General features: G+C 41.9%; 1 protein-coding gene across 1 annotated transcript in view; it reads left to right on the forward strand.

Annotated features, from left to right (window-relative positions):
- VAMP5 (vesicle associated membrane protein 5) overlaps positions 1-19,281 on the forward strand; it is a 69,378-nt gene that overhangs the window by 40,374 nt on the left and 9,723 nt on the right. Inside the window, exon 2 of the mRNA XM_030201683.1 lies at positions 17,090-17,224. Coding sequence (XP_030057543.1) covers positions 17,090-17,224 — 135 coding nt within the window. The remainder of the gene's footprint in view (positions 1-17,089; positions 17,225-19,281) is intronic.

Raw genomic sequence — 19,281 nt, forward strand, 5'->3', positions numbered from 1 at the left:
CAATTCAATTTTTATTCAATGTTTAACATATCAAAACAATATATATACTACTAATAATAATCACTTGCACTCAATCTCATTCACTCATCTTACACACTATATAAAATCACAAACTGTATAGCTGGGTGGACATATATCACATACATCAACCACTACATAAAGCAATGCAGCAGTGTCCGGCTTCTCATCAAAAACTAATTTGAACTCGCCACGTCACCATAGGGTGGAACTAATAACTTAATTAGTCACACTTGTAGATAGCACTGTGTATTTCAAAATAGTTCAACAAGCGCAGTGTTCCAAGATGAAAAAATTCATTCAATAAATGCATCTGGCTATGCACTATTCTAGAACGCTGGGCACTTAAATCCCATAGTGGGAGGGGAAGGCGTGGGTCAGGGGCGTTCCAAAAAGTTGCCTGCAGTGTTACAGAATAATGGGTATCCTTGGTGCTAGGATGTACACCAGGTTTCAGCAGGCGTAAGTCTGAGTGTTGGGAATGGGACTCGGTGCTAAGCACTATTACAATAGCACTTAGCACCAATCTTTTCCAGTGCCCATTTTTTAGCACCATGTATAGAATTCACCCCTTTGTGAAATCAAAACCATGAAAAAAAAAAGACATTCAACACCTACTAAACAAAATTACTATAATGCAACAACCGTAGCTATGAAAAGACAGCGTTATAAATATACCATTTCCTAGAGCACCAATACACCTACTGTTGGGGAAGCTAGCATGAGCTACAGATCCCCACACACAAACATGTGCTAACTGAATCCATAACCTCTGTCACACGTACAAGACAAGTCAGACCCTCCCTAATACAGAAATCCAGATGGTATAAGCAATACAATACTGGAAAAAGAAATTACATTGCATTTTCTCCTGAATTGTGCAAAATACCAAAATAGAAGAGATGCACGTTTCCCCTAAGCTGATACATTATAATCCGCAAAAAATTAAAATAATTTCTTCTTTTCTACTTTTGCTGACAGGGCATTTTATTATTCTAAACCAGGTTGGTTCCAATCTCTCTTTTGCACTCTCTTCTTGTGTCAGGCTTCTCCTAAGTTCTCCCTTTTTTCTTTTTTTTTTTAATTTGTAGCAATAGATTTTTTTATTGAAGATAAAATAGAAAACAAACATGATAAGACATCTGCAATGTGGATGACATGCAATTTCCAAAAAACCTTATAACAGAACTTCCCCTTTCCAAACCCCCTCCCCACTGATCCCTCCTCCCATCACCTCCCAAGTTCTTTTCTCAAGGTCTCATTTCTGTTCCATCTCTCAACTCCATTTTTCTTTCCTTCCTTCTCTACATCTGTCTGACTTTGATCTACCTTTTCATTTTGTTTTCTCCAGTTTTATCTTGTCTGCTTCTACACTCAGGTTTTCTTCCTCCTTCTCTCCTCCTCTTACCCTCCAGTCCTCAGTTTCCCTCTTATAGTATCACATCATACCTTATGCTATGAGTTTATCTTGTTGGGCAGACTGGATGAATCATACAGGTCTTTATCTGCTATCATCTACTATGTTTTCACCTCTTACCTACCTACCTACCAGTTTTCCATCCCCTACTCTCATCTTCTCAGTCCTCCTACTGTCCTGTCTAGTTCTTTCCCCCTTCTTTTTCCAGCCTACTATTCTTTTCCTGCCTTTCATCACTCAGAGGGAGATGCACAAAGGTCCTCGGAAAGAACAGCCTGGTATTTCCACCTTGGTAAAAATGAACAATTTGGAAATACAGAGCAATTCTCAAAGCAAGTCACATGCAAATGAGCTGCTCGCAAAAGCAGCAAGGAGTTCGATAGGAGGGAAGCCAGTCGGTCAGCTGAGCATTCGCAGAACAGCCAATTTCTAAGCGCAGCTGTTCTGCGCATGCTCAGAGCAGCGCTTGTATATCGCTTTCATACACGCATAGAAGCTGCGGGGTGTGTTTCCAGGGCTGGAGTAGCGGCTGATGGGCGGACTGTCAGGTTGGGACTCTGGTGTCCTCCAGTAGGAGTGGCAGAGGACCCTGGAGCAGCTGTGCAGTACTTGGAACAATGAAGAACTGTCAGGACTGACTGCTTCAGACCTCTTGTTAAATTTTCCATGGTAAAGGTAGGGGCTGCTTCTGTGCATCACTCGGAAAATGGCTGTGCATCGCTTTGAATACACATTTGAATGCTTAATAGCTCATTTAAATAGATTAGCATAGGATTCCCGTTGTCTGCTCCCCCACACAGTAAAAAGCCCACAGAACCCCATTGTGCATCTCTCGCTGATTAACGTGCCTTCTAAACCAGCTGGAACTGGTTTAAAAAGCATGTTACTGGCCCAGTAGGCTTTGTGCATCAGGCCCTTACTCCCTAGTCACCATTTCCTAAACCTTCATCTATCTTTCTCTAATTCTCATTTCTTCACCAGTTCTAGCACCTTCCTTGATATTCAGTCCTCCTTATTTCCCCTCTTTCAACTTTTCCCCATACCCATTTCCACATTTTCTCTCTTTACACTACTTCTTAGTCCCTTCCTAGGCCCTCTAAATCCTTCACACCATCTCTTCACTCATCCCTTCTGACACTTCCCCTTCTCACACTCCCTTCCTTTGCTCTTACTTCACATGTTCTTCCTTCTAGAGACTTTCCCCCTTCTCAAATCCTCCCCCTAAAGACTCTTCCTCTTTTTCATCCCCTCTGTGGTTGCTGAGCCAGCTAACCCCATGGCTTAGTTTCTCTGTTACCTTGGCTCGATCTCTCTCCCCACAACTCACAGCAGCAATAAACAAAGCACCAGTAGGGAGAAGCGCCATAGAGTCTTCAGGCTCATGTGCTCATACAGACCCTGCTGGTTCTATCCCATCTGATACATTTCATATACATTAGGAATATATCAGAGGGGCAGGACCAACAGGACCTTTTGTAAGTGCATTGGCTCAAAGGCTCCTGGGTGCTCATGGCCGATGATATGTTCATTGTTGCCAAAGGCATGGAGGCATGGTTGAGGCAGGCCATGGCAGCAGAAGGGGGGGGTGGCCATAGCCTTGGCCTTGCCATCCAGTGGCCCTCCTACTGCTTCCTCATTTTACTAATGGACAACTAGGCAGCTGGACCGCCTTTTTGCAGGGGCCTGGAGCAGCTACCCCTTTTGCCCATTAGTAAAAATGGCCCTAGCTCTTAAAAGGCAAAAAAAAAAAAAAATCATTTTAATCTTGTTTAATTGCAGGTGCTGACAAGGTCTTCTCAAATAAGCAGTCTTTATATCAGGCTTCAACTGATTGGAAGTTTACATTCTCTCAGTTCATCAAGTAAGGCTATAAGCAAAACAATCCAGACAAGGAAATATTCAGCAACTTTATGACAGTTCCCTTTACTCATCCTGCTGGCTTCACCTCCTCCGGCTGCCTTAATCAGACGTAGTGCTTTCGCATAGCTGAAAAAAAACCATCCCAGCTTTGCTATAACTTCAAAACACAAACACTTTTCCCCTTCACTCTAGTGTTATCCTTACATACATTTGCCTTCCCAGAGTCTAGGATAGGCAAATGGGAAGGTCCCTCCCTCTTGGCATGTATGTCCAGGTCCTCCCACTGACCTTTCAAAAAAGCTGGTCTCAAACAATTAAAACAGCAAACTTGTGAATAGGTTTAAGCCATTATCACTATATTCACTGGCTTCAAGGTCAATTTATTCTACCAATGCTACTTTAGATTTATCACAACAAGTAACAACTAGTCAGGCTCTGAAGTCTGAAGGCACATCTATTTGGCCAGGACCTCCTAACCTCCTCCTTGCTCTCTTGATGATTATAGCTCCAGCTGGGCTCTGGAAACATCTGAGCAATACCTCTTGACCTATATCTGAGAGAACATCAGAGCTCTCACTCTCTAATGTTGGTGGATGGGGCCAGTGCCTACACTTCCCAGCATTCATAGACCACCCTCACCTAGGCTTGACTTGTTTGCCTCTTTGAGTGTTCCAGCAGCTGCCCCTTCCCTGAGGTTCATAGCTATTTCTTTCATAAGGATCTTCCCAGGGATCTGTTTGCTGTTTTCTCAGGTAGTGATGGGATGGAAATTACTAAGGTGAGACAATGATTGAGTTAGATTTTTAGGTCTCAGATAGACTGATGCCAATTTCCAAGAATTTAGGACTTGACCTGCAAGTAGACTGGATTGAATCATTGTTGCAAAATAACTCTCCTCTCGTGTGTCTGGGCAAAAAACTCTTTATTTGGGAGTCAATCCCCTTCTTATATACTCTATGAATATTCATGGATATTACATGTATTATCATTACTATTGGTTACATTTTGCTTACACAACCATGATCATGCATTGCTTACAAGAACAACTCTACATGAACAGCTCGTGAACCTGCTCAGGAATGTACAAACATCACCTGCTATTCTGCTACTTTCTCAGGAAAGAACAAAAACATCACATGCTAGATTCTCAGGAATATACAAAACATCATCTGCTGCCTGTATCCAAATACATTCTATCTACATCTCCACCTTTTTTTTTTTTTTTTTTTTTTTTTTAATGAAATCTCCGTGGTGTGCCAGCTGGAGATGGAGGTGGAGATGTTTGTAATAGCTTATAAACATATTGAGCAGAGTGACGTGTTGGAGCGAATGGACGAGGAAAACATAAAGAAAAAAGGTTAGGAATGCATTGTATACAACAGCAAAAAATAGTGAAAACAAAAATACCAATGACTAAATACTGGATAATAGGGCGGAGCCAGGTCCAAGGGATCCATTGCCACAATTGATCCCATACATCAGAGAGTAGGTTATTATGAATAGTAATATGAGTAGTTAAATTCCGTAGGAAAGCTAATTGTTTGTCAATGGCCTTTGAATTGTCAGATAAATTAAAACAGCACATGTCCTGAAACTCTTCGCAACCATGATGGTTAAGTAATAAAAGATAATCAATGGCTGCTCGATTTTGTAAAACTCCATGACGTAATTGCTGTTGCTCAGCATTAAGTAAACTAATAGCAGTGGAGGTTGCATTGATTGATTTAATTGCCCAACAGGCTAATTCACGAATATTTTTTGCATTTGCCGCTGCCAATGCAGGGACACCTATTAATGAAAATGCAAGTGCCAGATATTCAGTTTGACTCAGAAATTTAACATTATCATTGCAATTGGCAGCAAGGGTCATACGCTTGGATCGCATATGTGAGGAGTTAGAAAATAAAATATGTTTACTGGGAAGTACCATAGTGAGTCGACTTAGACAGCATGTAGTACCATCAGATATATTAGCTGGAATATAATTAAAGGTATACATTCCACATGACCAAAACCAACCAGGGGGTAAATGAGTAAATTTATAAATATATGAAACATTTTCGTAGGAGCTACAATTTAACAAAGTTGGTCCAAAATTAACACAATTTGATCGGGTACAATTAACCATACGAGCACATGTCATATTGATACTAGCTATTTGATTGGTTCTCACATGCATTGCCAAAGTAGGCGGCAACAGGGTTTGTGTTCCCCAATTATGGTATTCATAAGAAGCATTTCGATAGGATGAATTAACAGGAAGCTGTGAATAAAACCAAGTATCATTTTGCATATCTTTAGGATCATGACATACTGGAATCAGGCAAGTTGCCAAAACTTCTCCAACTGCCTTTTGATGAGAAAGACAGAAATCAGTTTGGTTCAGTGAAATTGCAAACGCTTCCCAAATATTTTTTGTGGGAAGTAATTGTGACTGTCCACAAGGTATGTACAAACAACAACACAGTAGAAGCAATGTAATGGAATTAGCATTAAGCGCTGCAATAATAGCCACTACGAAGTTATCATCAGTCTTTTCAATATGAGCTTTTTCTAAAGTCTCTGTAGCTTGTTGACTCAAGGCTTTAATTTGTCCCCAAGTAACAGGAGCATTAGGTTGACGAGTCACTGACCGTTTGCGTGTTTGCATCTGCGGTCCTTGAAGGGTGAGTGTGAAATTGGGAATTGGGTTGTGAAGACCTTGATGCCACGACATGAGGTTTCACCCACTTTGCTGGAATCCACACCGGGCCAGAATCTGTTTGAACAGCAGCGTAACCACGACCCCAGGTAAGGAGAGGCACAGGGGAACTCCACTGATCAGAAGGTAGTTGTCGGTATATGACCAAAGGACGAGATAAAGGTGGGGCAGGAGTACGAAAATGTTGTTCAAATCTGGAAGAAAAAGTTTTTGTAGCAGGATTATTGATGAGATTGAGATGATTCAGTGTGTAAAGGATTTGTGCTAAGCATTCATCAATGCTTACTCTATGACGGAGAATACCGTCTTTTTTTGTAGTCAGATTACTTAAAGCAGTTTTCAGTGTGCGATTAGCACGTTCAACAATAGCTTGACCAGTGGAGTTATAGGGGATACCAAAAAAGGTGCTCAATATGCCAGAGGGTCAGGAACTCCTGTAAGGAGGTGGAAGTATAAGCAGGGGCATTGTCTGTCTTGAGAGTTTTAGGAACACCCATGACCGCAAAAGCTTGGAGAAGATGAGAGCGGACATGAGATGTAGTTTCCCCTTTTTGTGCAGTGACCCACAAAAATCCAGAATGAGTATCAACAACCACATGAAGCTTAGACCATTGACCAAAAGGGGGAAAGTGAGTAACGTCCATTTGCCAGAGGCTATTAACTTCCAGACCACGAGGATTAACTCCAGGAAAAAAGGTAGTAGGAGCTGAAAAGGAACATTGTGGACAATTTTTGATAATAGCTCTAGCTTCTTCTAAAGAAATTTGAAACTGGCGAGCTAGGCTAGGTGCATTTTGATGATGAAGTTCATGACTGCAGTGTGCTGTGGAGAAAAAATGAAGATGGCGATCCGCTCGAGCATTCCCTTCAGACAGACCACCAGGAAAAGGTTGATGACTGCGGATATGACCTATAAAGAGAGAAGAAAGGCGATTCTCCAAGTAACCTTGGAGGGTTAACAGTAAAGCATAAAAAGAGGCATCCATTTTGAATGATACATAACTGTCGGGCATGCGACGGACAAGATTAGCACAATATTGACTGTCAACAATAAGATTCAGTGGTTGATCTGAAAATAAAGAAAGAGCCAGGATGATGGCAGCAAGCTCTGAACGTTGAGCAGAGGTTTGTGGAGAGGTAAATTTGACGTGCCATTTGTTAGTGGGTGAATTTAACATTCCCTGGGGCAAAACTTTCCAACAATACCTAGTAGTAGGGTGTGCATTATTGTAAACAGGTACAGTAAAAGCAAAGTATTTATAATCTTTTTCCTGGAGAGGAATTGAAAAAAACAATCCTTCAGATCTATAATAGCTAATTGATAATCATAAGGAATCAAATTAGGATTTGGAATACCACATTGTAACGGGCCCATTGGTTCTAAAATCGCATTAATAGCTCGTAGGTCATGTAAAAATCTCCATTTTCCGGATTTTTTCTTGATCACAAATACCGGAGTATTATATGGAGAATTGGTAGGCTCAATGTGATTTAATTGTAATTGTTCTTCCACCAATTGATGTAAAATCAACAGTTTTTCTCTGGTAATCGGCCACTGCTCTACCCAAACAGGTTTGTCAGTTTTCCATTCCAAAGGAAGAGAAAAAGACATATTTATGAACTGTTAATCAGGTAGGATCAATGATGCATCTAATTGTTCCAAAAGGTCACGACCCCATAAATTAAAGGGTACTTGTAAAATACAGGGCTTAATATGTCCTAGAACCTTGGTATCGTTAGGATATGTAATAGATAACCATTGAGAACTTTGGGAGGCTGACTGAGTTCCCCCTATTCCTGTCACATGTGAAGTATCTTCAATGGGCCATTCCACAGGCCATTGTTTATAAGCTATGACAGAAACATCCGCCCCGGTATCTAATATACCAACAAAGGGCTTTTGTTGCAATAAAAATTGAGCAGTGGGTCGTGCATTAGAAACCGGTTTTAAAACTGCACTTACCTGTCGCGTAGATCCAAAGCCCCCTGTACGAGAGACAGTAGAAGGAATAGGTGCTGTAAAATATGGTAAAATAATTAATTGTGCCCACGAGTCCTCGGGAGAAATTGTTAAAGGTGATGAGGACCATACTTGAATTTTAACAATGCCTGTGTAATCAGCATCAATAACTCCAGGGATAACATGAATACCTGCCTTCGATGCAGAGGAGCGAGGTAATACTAAACCTACAGTAGCCGCTGGAATGGGTCCTTTAAAGGTAGTATTATATACCAAAACTTCATGAGGTAAGATGGCAGTTTTACATTCCGCTGCAATAAGGTCAATTCCTGCACTACCTTGTGTAGCAGTAGTACTATGAGCAAAAGACCCTTGCACTCCCTTTGGACCGAGGTTAGGAGTTAACCCGGAGCAAAGTTTTTTGGGGGTGGCGGTGTGGAATTAATTGGATTAGAGCGACATTGATTGGCCCAATGATATCCTTTTTGACATCGAGGACATTTTCGAGAAGGTCGAGAAGGTCCTTTTGCAAAGTTGGCACCCCCTCCTGGGGCTCTACACTGAGCTCGAAAATGTCCTGGTTTCTTACAATTAAAACACGTCCCCTGTGGCTTATTACCTTTTTGTATAGCTCCTGCTAACAAATTCATAGAATAACCATGAGTCCCCACATCTGCACATGCGCTCAATAAATCTGCTAAAGTAATTCCTGGGCGATGAGCTACAGTCTGCAATGCCTTTTTGCAATCTGAATTTGCATTTTCTTGGGCTAATTTAATCAATAACTCTGTTTGCGCATCAAGATTATCAATTTGCCTAGTTACAGCTTCCTGCAATCGATTAACAAATTGAAGGTAAGATTCGGTTGCACCCTGTTTAATTGATGCAAAAGATTTTGTTGGTTTATTCCCTTCTGGTGTTCTTTTAAATGCTCGCAAGATACAAGTGCCTATGGCTTGAAAACAGGTATCGTTTTGTTGAATTTGCATATCAAGGGTTGAAAATGGTCCCGATCCATAAATTTGATCAGGCACCAAATTAGTCCCAGTGATAAGTTGTGCTGCTTGCTTATATTCATTATCCCACACTACATATTGCGCAGGAGTTAACAGCATACGGAAAAGGTCTTTCCAATCTTTTGGAGTCATTAAGTAACCGTTACTAATCCCTTCTATCATGCCTTGAACAAATGAACTTTTTAAACCTGATTCTACGATAGCTCTACGTAATTCTCTCAAAACTTGATAAGGTAGAGCAGTCCATTCTGCATGATGTGTTTCGTTCCCTGCCTCTATTGTTGTAGTTCTAGTAACTGGGTATAAATTAGGATTAGGTTCCGAATTATCCCATAGATCATCGTTCCAAATGAATTCACCATTTTTTCGTGCTTGCTGTATACCTAATTGAATTAAACTAGGTCGTTCTACGCTCTTTGGTGTTTTGGTAATAATAACGCTATCATTAGCGTTGTTGTTTTGGATATTTTCAATTGGTTTATTAGGGGTAGTAGTAGTAAAGTCAGGAGTTTTGTTTTGCTCTTCCCTTCCCATATCGGTGGCCAGCCGACAAGAAGGAGGAGAAGGTGTAGGTCCAAGAGTCGCGGGAGGTAAAAGAGACCAGGTCTTGCCTGGCAATTTGTTGGATATATTTTCGTTAGTAATGCCTGTCAATCCAGAAGAGAGAATTACTATAGTAGAATATATCTCTCTCCAAGTCAATAATATAGGAGTCGAAACTCTAGGCTCTAAACGAAACTGCTGCCCTATCTTTTCCCATGTTTGAGGATCGAATGATCCCTTCTCTGGATACCAGGGACATTGACAAACTATTTCCTCAATTAAACGCTCTATATCTTTAAGAGTTATTGGATTTCGGGAGGAACCATATCTTTGCGTTATAGTATATAGCTCCTGTGCATGTTGTTTATGTGATGATGTTAAATTTCCCCCCATACTTACAGTGTTCCGTAGAAGGAATGGCGCGCTGACTGTTCCAGTCGTAGTAAGTACGTCACGTTTTCACCGATCACGTCGGGGATCACCAGATGTTGCAAAATAACTCTCCTCTCGTGTGTCTGGGCAAAAAACTCTTTATTTGGGAGTCAATCCCCTTCTTATATACTCTATGAATATTCATGGATATTACATGTATTATCATTACTATTGGTTACATTTTGCTTACACAACCATGATCATGCATTGCTTACAAGAACAACTCTACATGAACAGCTCGTGAACCTGCTCAGGAATGTACAAACATCACCTGCTATTCTGCTACTTTCTCAGGAAAGAACAAAAACATCACATGCTAGATTCTCAGGAATATACAAAACATCATCTGCTGCCTGTATCCAAATACATTCTATCTACAAATCATAATATGAATAAAAGGAGTAACTTGTCTAGAAATTTATGGAGAAATGGAGTTGGAAAAGTATCAGTAGGAGCTGTGGTGGTGTCAAATATTTGGGACCAGCCTAAAGTTTCCCTCCAGATCCTGGATCTCATACTGTTCCTGTTAAAAAGGAATGTTAATCTCTCCATGAGCCAGAGACACTGCTGTTACAACCTCTCTGTGGCTGAGGCCCACTTTAGGTTGTAGGCTCTTTTATGTACGGGAAGTATGTGCGAGGCCTGCCAAGAAGCTCCATGTCATCATAAGGGACAGCATGAGCCATTTGTTCTCCTCCCACCCCCCTTATTGTTTGTGTCACTTGACTTATAACCCTGCTGCTCTTAGAGAAATTGAAACTGCTAGATTCAGAAACACAATGTTGATAAAACCTGATTGTAACAATAACCTTGTAAAGCAGAGATACCAAGTCCCTCTCATTAGGAGTGTGACACACTCATTTGAAGTCTCTCACTCTCACACTTTTTGAGCCTGATCTCTGTTTTCATGAGAGATAAGCCTGAGGGAAGAAAAGCCAAGTGACCCCACCAGTAGATAGAAATCTGAACTTGCCTTCCTTCCTACTTTGACTTTCCCTGCCCCTTCCCTTTACCTGCTCCTACAAGTACATGTGCTGTGAAACCTGGGCCCCTACTTTTATACATTAACAGGGCATATCTATAAACTAGGCACTAGCATTTACGTACGTGTTATGAGTGTAAATGTTTAGAATATTAGCATATACGCATGTAAATGTGCTCTTATTCATTGTGAGGGAGTGAAAGCTAAGACCCAGGAAATTGTGTCTCAAGCCAGTAACAGAGCAGGAGGTTGAAGAGTTGAGAAGCTATCTGAAGCATAAAACAAAGGAAATTACCCAGCTGCAGGAGCAGGTAACCTTTGTGAAGGCGCCCTGTTTTACACTTGCTGTTGTCGGTGTTAATTCTATAAGGAGCTGCCTTGTTTCAGACAGCAAGAACACGTGTATATGCTGGTATTCCAGTTGTGTACGTGAGGATGGATTGTGGACACATATATGCATACATGAATGTTTTTCTGGCTACGCACTATGCTGTATATCCATGCAGTGGTGTACTGGAGCAGGCTCTCACAGGCTCACGAGAGTCGTTTGTTACGTTTTAAAGAATTTTGGGAGCCGGTTGTTAAAGTAGGCCCTCCTCATGACTAACAACTGGTTCCCAAAATATGAGCTTGGGCCCCACTCCTGAATTCTCTTATACTTTGCTGATGGGGATGCTGAGTCCTGCCAGCCAAGTAAATAGACTGCTACTGCTCCAAGCTCCTTGTTTCCAGCTCAAAGCAGCAGGCTGGGACTTCTCGTGCATACACGAGAAGTCCCAGCATTCTGCTCAGAGCCAGAAACAAGCAGTGGGGAGTGGTGGTAGTCCATTTATTGGCTGGTGGGTCTCGGCATCCCTGCAAGCAAAGGTATGTCTAGCATGCCTGCATGAGGGGCGGGAGACAGAGGCATTCGTTGCCTCCCCCAGACCATCTCTGCCCCCCCACAAACTGCAGGGCTGGCTATGCCCAGAGAGAGAGCCCATTGTTAAAAATTTACCAGGACATCCCTGCATACGTGTCAATATTTGATGACACAAACTTTGCAGATGGGCATTCATGTAGACAGGGTGAATATTTGCACATGAACATTATGCATGAGATAGACACAAAGGAACCCTTAATAGAAAGAGGATAGAATCAAAACAAAATGTCAGCAGCTATGAGTTCATTTATGATGGACAGGAGTGGTGCTCAGATAGCAACTCCTTTAGCAGGGAAAGGGAAGGGAAATGGGACTTGATATACTGCCTTTCCGAGGTTTTTGCAACTACAATCAAAGCGGTTTACATATATTCAGGTACTTATTTTGTACCAGGGGCAATGGAGGGTTAAGTGACTTGCCCAGAGTCACAAGGAGCTGCAGGGGAATTGAACTCAGTTCCCCAGGATCAAAGTCCACTGCACTAACCACTAGGCTACTCCTCCACAAAGCGAGGCCAATGTCAGACAGACTTCTACAGTCTGTGTCTGGTATATGGCAAGATAGATCAGGATGGGCTGGAGCATAGCCCCCGAGAGGGGGGGCAAAATTCCTCGGGCCTAGGACTCTAGGGAGGGCCCGGCCCAGGGGTCTCTCTCTCTCTCCTACTACTGACGGGACCCGGGTGATCAGGAGAGAGAAAACTCTGGCGCCGGGCCCCCCTTGCACTGCCTGCCTAGTAGCTGCTGGGCCCTCAGGCTGCGCATGCTCAGTTTCTAGACTGACATGTGCGACCTGAGGAAAGCAGCCGCAGGGGTAGGCAATGCTGTGTAGAGGAAGGAGCCACACTGCCTGCAGCTGGCGGGGCTAGCCAAGGTACTTTGGGTGGGTGGGCAGCGGCGGCGATGACGATTCTGCCCTGGGCCCGACGGCAGCCCTGCCCCAGGCCCGGCTCAGTCTCTCGGCAGCCCTTGGCTAGAGTGGGTTTCAGTGGCAGCTCTAGTAGTTGGAAAGTAGGACCAGTACAGGACAAAGTCTGACACATCAGGAGCAAGTATGCGTATATCTCAGTGCGGGAGGGGAACATCGTAAAGTGGAACTTAGCGAGTAAAATGTTGGAATAATACTATTGGATGTTGGTTCAATAATGCTTTGATAATGAATGTGACTGGGCAGACTGGATGGACCATGCAGGTCTTTCTTTATCTGTCGTCATTTACTATGTTACTATTATAAATTTCTGTAGTGCATGCATATTCTGTAACAACTTAGGCACAGGCATGTAGACCAGCTGTACAGCTGGTGTAAGTACTGCATGTATTTGACCTGTTAAGCACCGTTCTTTACTGAATAGGTTCCAAATAACCAAACATTCTTGGTTTCTAAAAATAGTTGCCGTCTATAGAAATACTCTCTAAGTGGGGGACAAATTTTCAACTAGAGAATTTCAATAGGTAACTGCTTACTTATCTGGTCAGATTCCTTTGAAAATTGTCTCATACTGCCTGTGCTCTGTTTATGTCCTTGATGATGCACCAAAGAAAAGCAAATATCATTTTATGCTGCTTGTTTTTACATTTATTTATTTACAAAGTAATACAACACTTAAATCTTTCTAGATTTATACCCCAGATATACTGTCTGAAAACTGTCTCTTTGGGATAGTTCACCCTTGGCATCTGTACGCTAATGAAAATGTGCAAATGAAAAATGTAGTTCTGATTTCCTTGGATCATTTTATCACTTTGTCTCTTTGGAGCAGAGTTTTGGGGACTTGGCTCTCACTGAATGTTTCTTGTGTGTGTAAGTAAATTACTGGCTGTGGGCTGAGGTCTGACCAGCTGTGGTTTGTTGTGTGAGAGAGAGATCTCTGGCAGGTAAATACAGACCAGATGTGGACAGCTGAAAATAACTCTCAAAAGCCAGGGCTTCATCAGAGTCCAGGCCCCAGACAGGGCACGTTTCTCTTGGCTTGTTGAAATTGCCACAATACTCAAGAAGTTTGTGTCCTATTGTTATATATCAGATTTCCTCTCAGCAAGGAAAAAAGAAATCATCTGCCAGTCAGAGTAAAGGTCATGTTTACAAAGTAACTTGGGGCTCTTCCCTGTTTACTTTATAAAAGGGAAGGTGATTAGGTTGCTTTACTGCTGCCAGATGGACTGGACGGAGGTCACAGGAAAATTTCAGTCTGGGCCAACCTAAAGTGGAAGAAGAAGATGGAGAAGGAACCTTGAAGGGGAAGGTGGGGTGGGGGTGCGGGGGAAGAACACTAGGGATGGTGGGAGTGGAGTGTACGCTTTGGGGAGTTATCATTCAATGTGAATGCAGGATACACTGTGCAAGATGACAGTCATTCTATGGTAACATGATGGTGCCATACACAGGATCGAAGATTGCTGGGTAGAGATTTCTCCCCTGACATCATAAAGCACAGTCTTATAGTTGGTGGAATCAGGTTTCTATTTAGCTCAGGTATTTGATACCTAGGCAGTTGCTACATTGCTTGTACCTAAATCTGGCAGCCACAATAGCGGAAGGACCAGATGTGCAGTGGATAAACAAAAATGAATTTATTAAAATACATTAAAAACAAATGGGTCAATATTCAGCTGCTGTGGTCTGTGTTAAAATGTGGCCTGTGTTAAAATGCTGGCTGCAGCGCTTACATTTATTTATTTATTAGGATTTATTTACCACCTTTTTGAAGGAATTCACTCAAGGCAGTGTACAGTAAGAATAGATCAAACATGAGCAATGGACAATTACAGCAGTAAAAATATTCAAATAACACTATAAAGTATGGCATGGTATACTACTTAGAATGTCAACACAATACGTAATAGAACATTATAATTAATAGTGAAGGGTAAGGCAAAGTTGTAACATATAGTTAGGTAAGAAAGTAGGAAGAGTTAGAAAGTAAGGTGACTGATTTAAAGGAAGTTGCATATGAGGTCAGAGAGATGGTTAAATATTCAGTGCCACTATCTGGATTGTGAGCACTGCTGATTTTTCAGATATAGCAGCAACTGCCGGTGTTATCTGGATAGCACAATATTCTTTCTGCTAACTGGGGGGGGGGGGGGGGGGGGGTGTCTTTTAATAAAGGTTAGCTTGAGTTATCTGCAGCAGGTCCCATTTTATTTTTATGTGCCCCGCTGCAGATAACTTGAGCTAATCTTTAGTAAAAGACCCCCTGGATAACTTAGCACAGCTTGTCTGCTGTCTCCTCCCCCCATTTTTTTCTTATATTGAAATTTTAAAGGGAAGAGATATAAATGTATAGGTCTGTTATGAATTCTGGGAATTCTTAAATTATCTCCATTGAAAACACTTCTGTCTGCATCCAGATGACTCTATTGTCTTTATATTTACCTGCATTAAACTTTTATATACCACTTTGCTGCCTATTCAAAGCAGTTTACATAAAATCACATCCATAAAAATTTAACACAATACACTTAAATGTAAACTACATAATATAAGTGCAAAGTGTATATCCTATAGGTAGGTAACTACCACTACTCAACCAAACTATTACACTCTAAACAGCCAAGTTTTCAGCAGTTTTTTTGCATTTCTCCTGCTTCATGTCCTTGGGTAAGCTGCTCCACCATTGGGGTGCCATGACAGAAAACATTCTTATCTAAATCGTTCCCCTTTTCCCTCATTTACAGTAGAAACTTATAATAAAGATTCCTGACCTGATCTATTTCACCTTCTTATTTGTTTTATCTGTATGTTTCAATTATTGTAAGCTCCACTCAGTAGGGATCTTTCTTAGCTTTATTAAAATGTTTAATAGTAGTAGCAATAGACATTTGATGAGACCAGATGGGCCTTGCAGTTCTTATCTCCCATTATATTGTCTCCCCCCTCCCCTCGATATTCAGCTGACGCCCTTCCTCTTAAAGGCCTGTCTCTCACCCACCCATCTGTAGGATTCTCTCCCCCCCTCTCCCAGCTTGACAGTGCCTAATGGTCTAGAAGGAATAGTCATGGCAGGAGTGAACCACAGTCCCTCCTATATATATAATATGTAAACCGCTTTGATTGTAACCACAGAAAGGTGGTATATCAAATCCCATCCCCTTTCCCATTCTGGCTCTGGCAGTAGTCTGCCTGACTAGTCCGCTTTGAACGTAGACCCCTTTGAACGTGGTTCTATCACTGGTTGCCCCAATGCATAATGTTCCACAAAGCCATTGCAAGAGTGATGTGTCTGATATTAATGTAATATTCAGGAGTGGGATGCCCATAGCTAGATGGATAGACATATTTATTCTGTGCATGTTGCTTTTGTTTTTATTGGACTACTGCATTCTCTCATATATACCCCGTGGGTAATACAAGATTTTATATTTTGTAGGGGCGTGCCGTGGGTTATACTTGAGTGTTGGCAATACAAGCTTTTACTGCAGAATGATTATTTTAAACAACAAACACTGACACATATTTTTAAAATGTTTAAAGTTGTTTTATTCTGAAATTGCAACAACTCAACAATATCAGAAATACAATGGAAAGGAAACAAAATGTGTTTGTCCTGACACTGGTCAACATAATTTTAAATCTTCAAAGTACCTGAAAGAAATTTGAAAAAAAGAAAAAGATTTTTTTGTCCTTATGACACTGGTCTACAAATATTTACAATGAGTTACAGAGTCCCAAAGACAACATGTCTTGTTTCTTTCTCCACTTGCGGATTGGTTTTTCATCTACAGAGGAAAAATGCCCAGCTTCACGATTTCCGTTAATCTTGGCATATTCGATTGCCAAAAGCTTAAAGTCCACAGTGTATGACTTACGTTTAACATAGTAACATAGTAAATGACGGCAGATAAAGACTTGTACGGTTCATCCAGTCTGCCCAACAAGATAAACTCATTTCACATGGTTCAGCATGATAGACCTTCTACCGGTATATAAAGCTGTGGGCTATGCAAAGGTGCAGGCTATCCAAGGGTGTGGGTTGTACAACTTGCAAACCAAAATCTTGCCATGGGTAATATATAAGTGCAGGGTATATACAAGAGAATATGGTATGTATGGTTTAAAGTTGTAAGTTATCAAGAGCATTTTGGGCAGGCATTTTCTACTGTAAATGTGAATGAATGAATGAATGAATAAATAAATACATTTATTCTTATGCAAGGAGTTCATAGACTGATCAGTTCTTCCAATTCCTTTCTGCCAGAATGGGAACTCACCCCCTCCCTTTTTTTTTTGCTTCAGCAGAGTACGAATCTGGAACATTGTCAGAAGGAGGCAGATGAGGTCACAGTCATAATGTTAAACAACGTCACCAATGTGATAGAACGAGATGGGAAGCTGAAGGACCTGGAGGTCCGGTCAGACAAACTTCTAGACATGGTACATTCCTGAAATATTCTGCTCTCCACTGGAAATGTTCCTCTCTGGTCCCAGTCCAGGGTATCACAAGGGAACCATATCGTGTTCTAGTCTCCCCCCACTGTATGCATTCCGTTGTAGTTCTGCTCTTCTTTAAAAAGCAGTAGGAACTATATCTCAATACATGCATGGAGGAGATCCAAGACAGCCTCGGTCTTTCCCTTATTACCTGGAATCACTCACAACCCTAGGGTCCCCCCAGATATGAAATGTTTCAGAGGGAACTGCAAAATACAGCTGCTGCCTGAGGATATCCAAAATGCATATTCTGTCCACATCCTTTCTAAGGAAACCCCAGAATATATACCTACCCTTCTTGGAAATACTATAGAATACACCCTACCCAGGGGGGGATGCGAAAGACACATCTTCCCTGGATAAATCCCAGATAGCAGGCTTGAAAAATGGGGCAGTTGTCTTAGATGCAGCCCAGTAGAGGGCACAGAGCTACTGCTCCCTCTTTGCTCCTGATGCCCCCCCCCCCCTCACCTCCACTGTTCATGAGAAGAAGGCAGGACCTGTGAGCATGAATTGGCATAAGCCTTGCTTTCACTGACTGCTACCATTAGGCCCAGGCAACAGCTTCTCCTATCACAAGGTATCAGCGAGCAGAGTCCTAAATACAAAAACATCTGCCTGCAAGTGCACCTCAACACACATACTGTATAGTGCCACATCAACTTGAAGGGACCTTAATCAACACAATACATATCCTGCCTAGCAGAACCCCCAAAATACCTGTTCCCATAAGTACACCCTGTCCAAGATCATCCCATGATTACAGGTGTCACGTCACCCCCAGGGCAACCTGGAAAGGCTGATCTGGTTCAGGTTTTGCCCATTCTACGCACACAGTTGTGGTTCTGAGGTCCTTAAGAAAAGCACCAGGACTACTAGTATATCTGCCTGCACACAACAGGGGAAAAGCAGAACTCAGATGAGCTCTCTGAGCTGAGCTGGCAAATTACCCAAGAGATATATGGTCAGTGTAAAAAAAAAAAAAACAACAACAAAAATCATTCTAGGTTTGGCAGTTGGTTTCAGGTTCATTTGACAGGGTTTACCCCATTGCATGCATGGGTATGTAATCTTGCTTTTCATAGGTGGTGCAAGAGGTAAATCAGAACTAGCAAGTACCTGCATGCAATGGGATAAACGTAGGACTGGATTGAGGTGAATCTGGAGCCAGCTGGCATTCCTACATCCTACCAAATAGTATTGTAGCCTCCACACATTGTCTGTATTTGTCCCAAACACAGTGTCTGGAAATCCCTTCCTGACAGACTCTACACACCTTGTTCTGCATTAAGCTAAGTCTCTAGTTTCAAAGCCTGTCCTCTGATTGCTGGGATCTACCAGGAATTGTTCTACAATCTTTCACCCAGCAAAACAAACAGCAGCACACCCATGTGCCAGTCATACCAAGCCCAAGGTGGCTAAAGGCAGCACAGGTGAGCACAGCTGGTTGCTTTACAAAAATAACAATAAACAGGCCAGACTCTCTTCCCTACCATGTAAGCTTTACAAGAGACAAGTGAAAAAGATATAAATGAGGAAATAAGAGTGAGAGGAGGCAACATGCAAATAAATAGAAAGAAAGAAAGAAAGGAATTTCACCTCTCCCTCCAAAACACCATCACAGGACAGAACCAACCAGCCTGCATCCTGAGCTGCTTCTATCCAAGACCCAGCTCTGCAGAAGCAGGTTCCCTACATGGGGATTTGGGGAGAAAAGATGAGAGTTGCTTGGTCAAAATGCAGGGGCAGCTCACAGAGACACAACCCTTACTCCCAGCTAGGGGCTCTCAACCCAGTCCTCAGGACACACCTAACCAGTTAGGTTTTCAGGATATCCTTGATGGATATGCATAAGATAGACTTGATTAGAATGCATCATGCATATTCATTGTGGATATCCTGAAAACCTGAATGGCCAGGTGTGTCCTGGAGACTGGGTTGAGAACCCCTGCTCTAGCTAAATGACACATTTGAATTGTGAGTTATTTTATCTTAAGGAA

This window comes from Microcaecilia unicolor, chromosome 4 (genome assembly GCF_901765095.1).
Source record: "Microcaecilia unicolor chromosome 4, aMicUni1.1, whole genome shotgun sequence".
Lineage (NCBI taxonomy): Eukaryota > Metazoa > Chordata > Amphibia > Gymnophiona > Siphonopidae > Microcaecilia > Microcaecilia unicolor.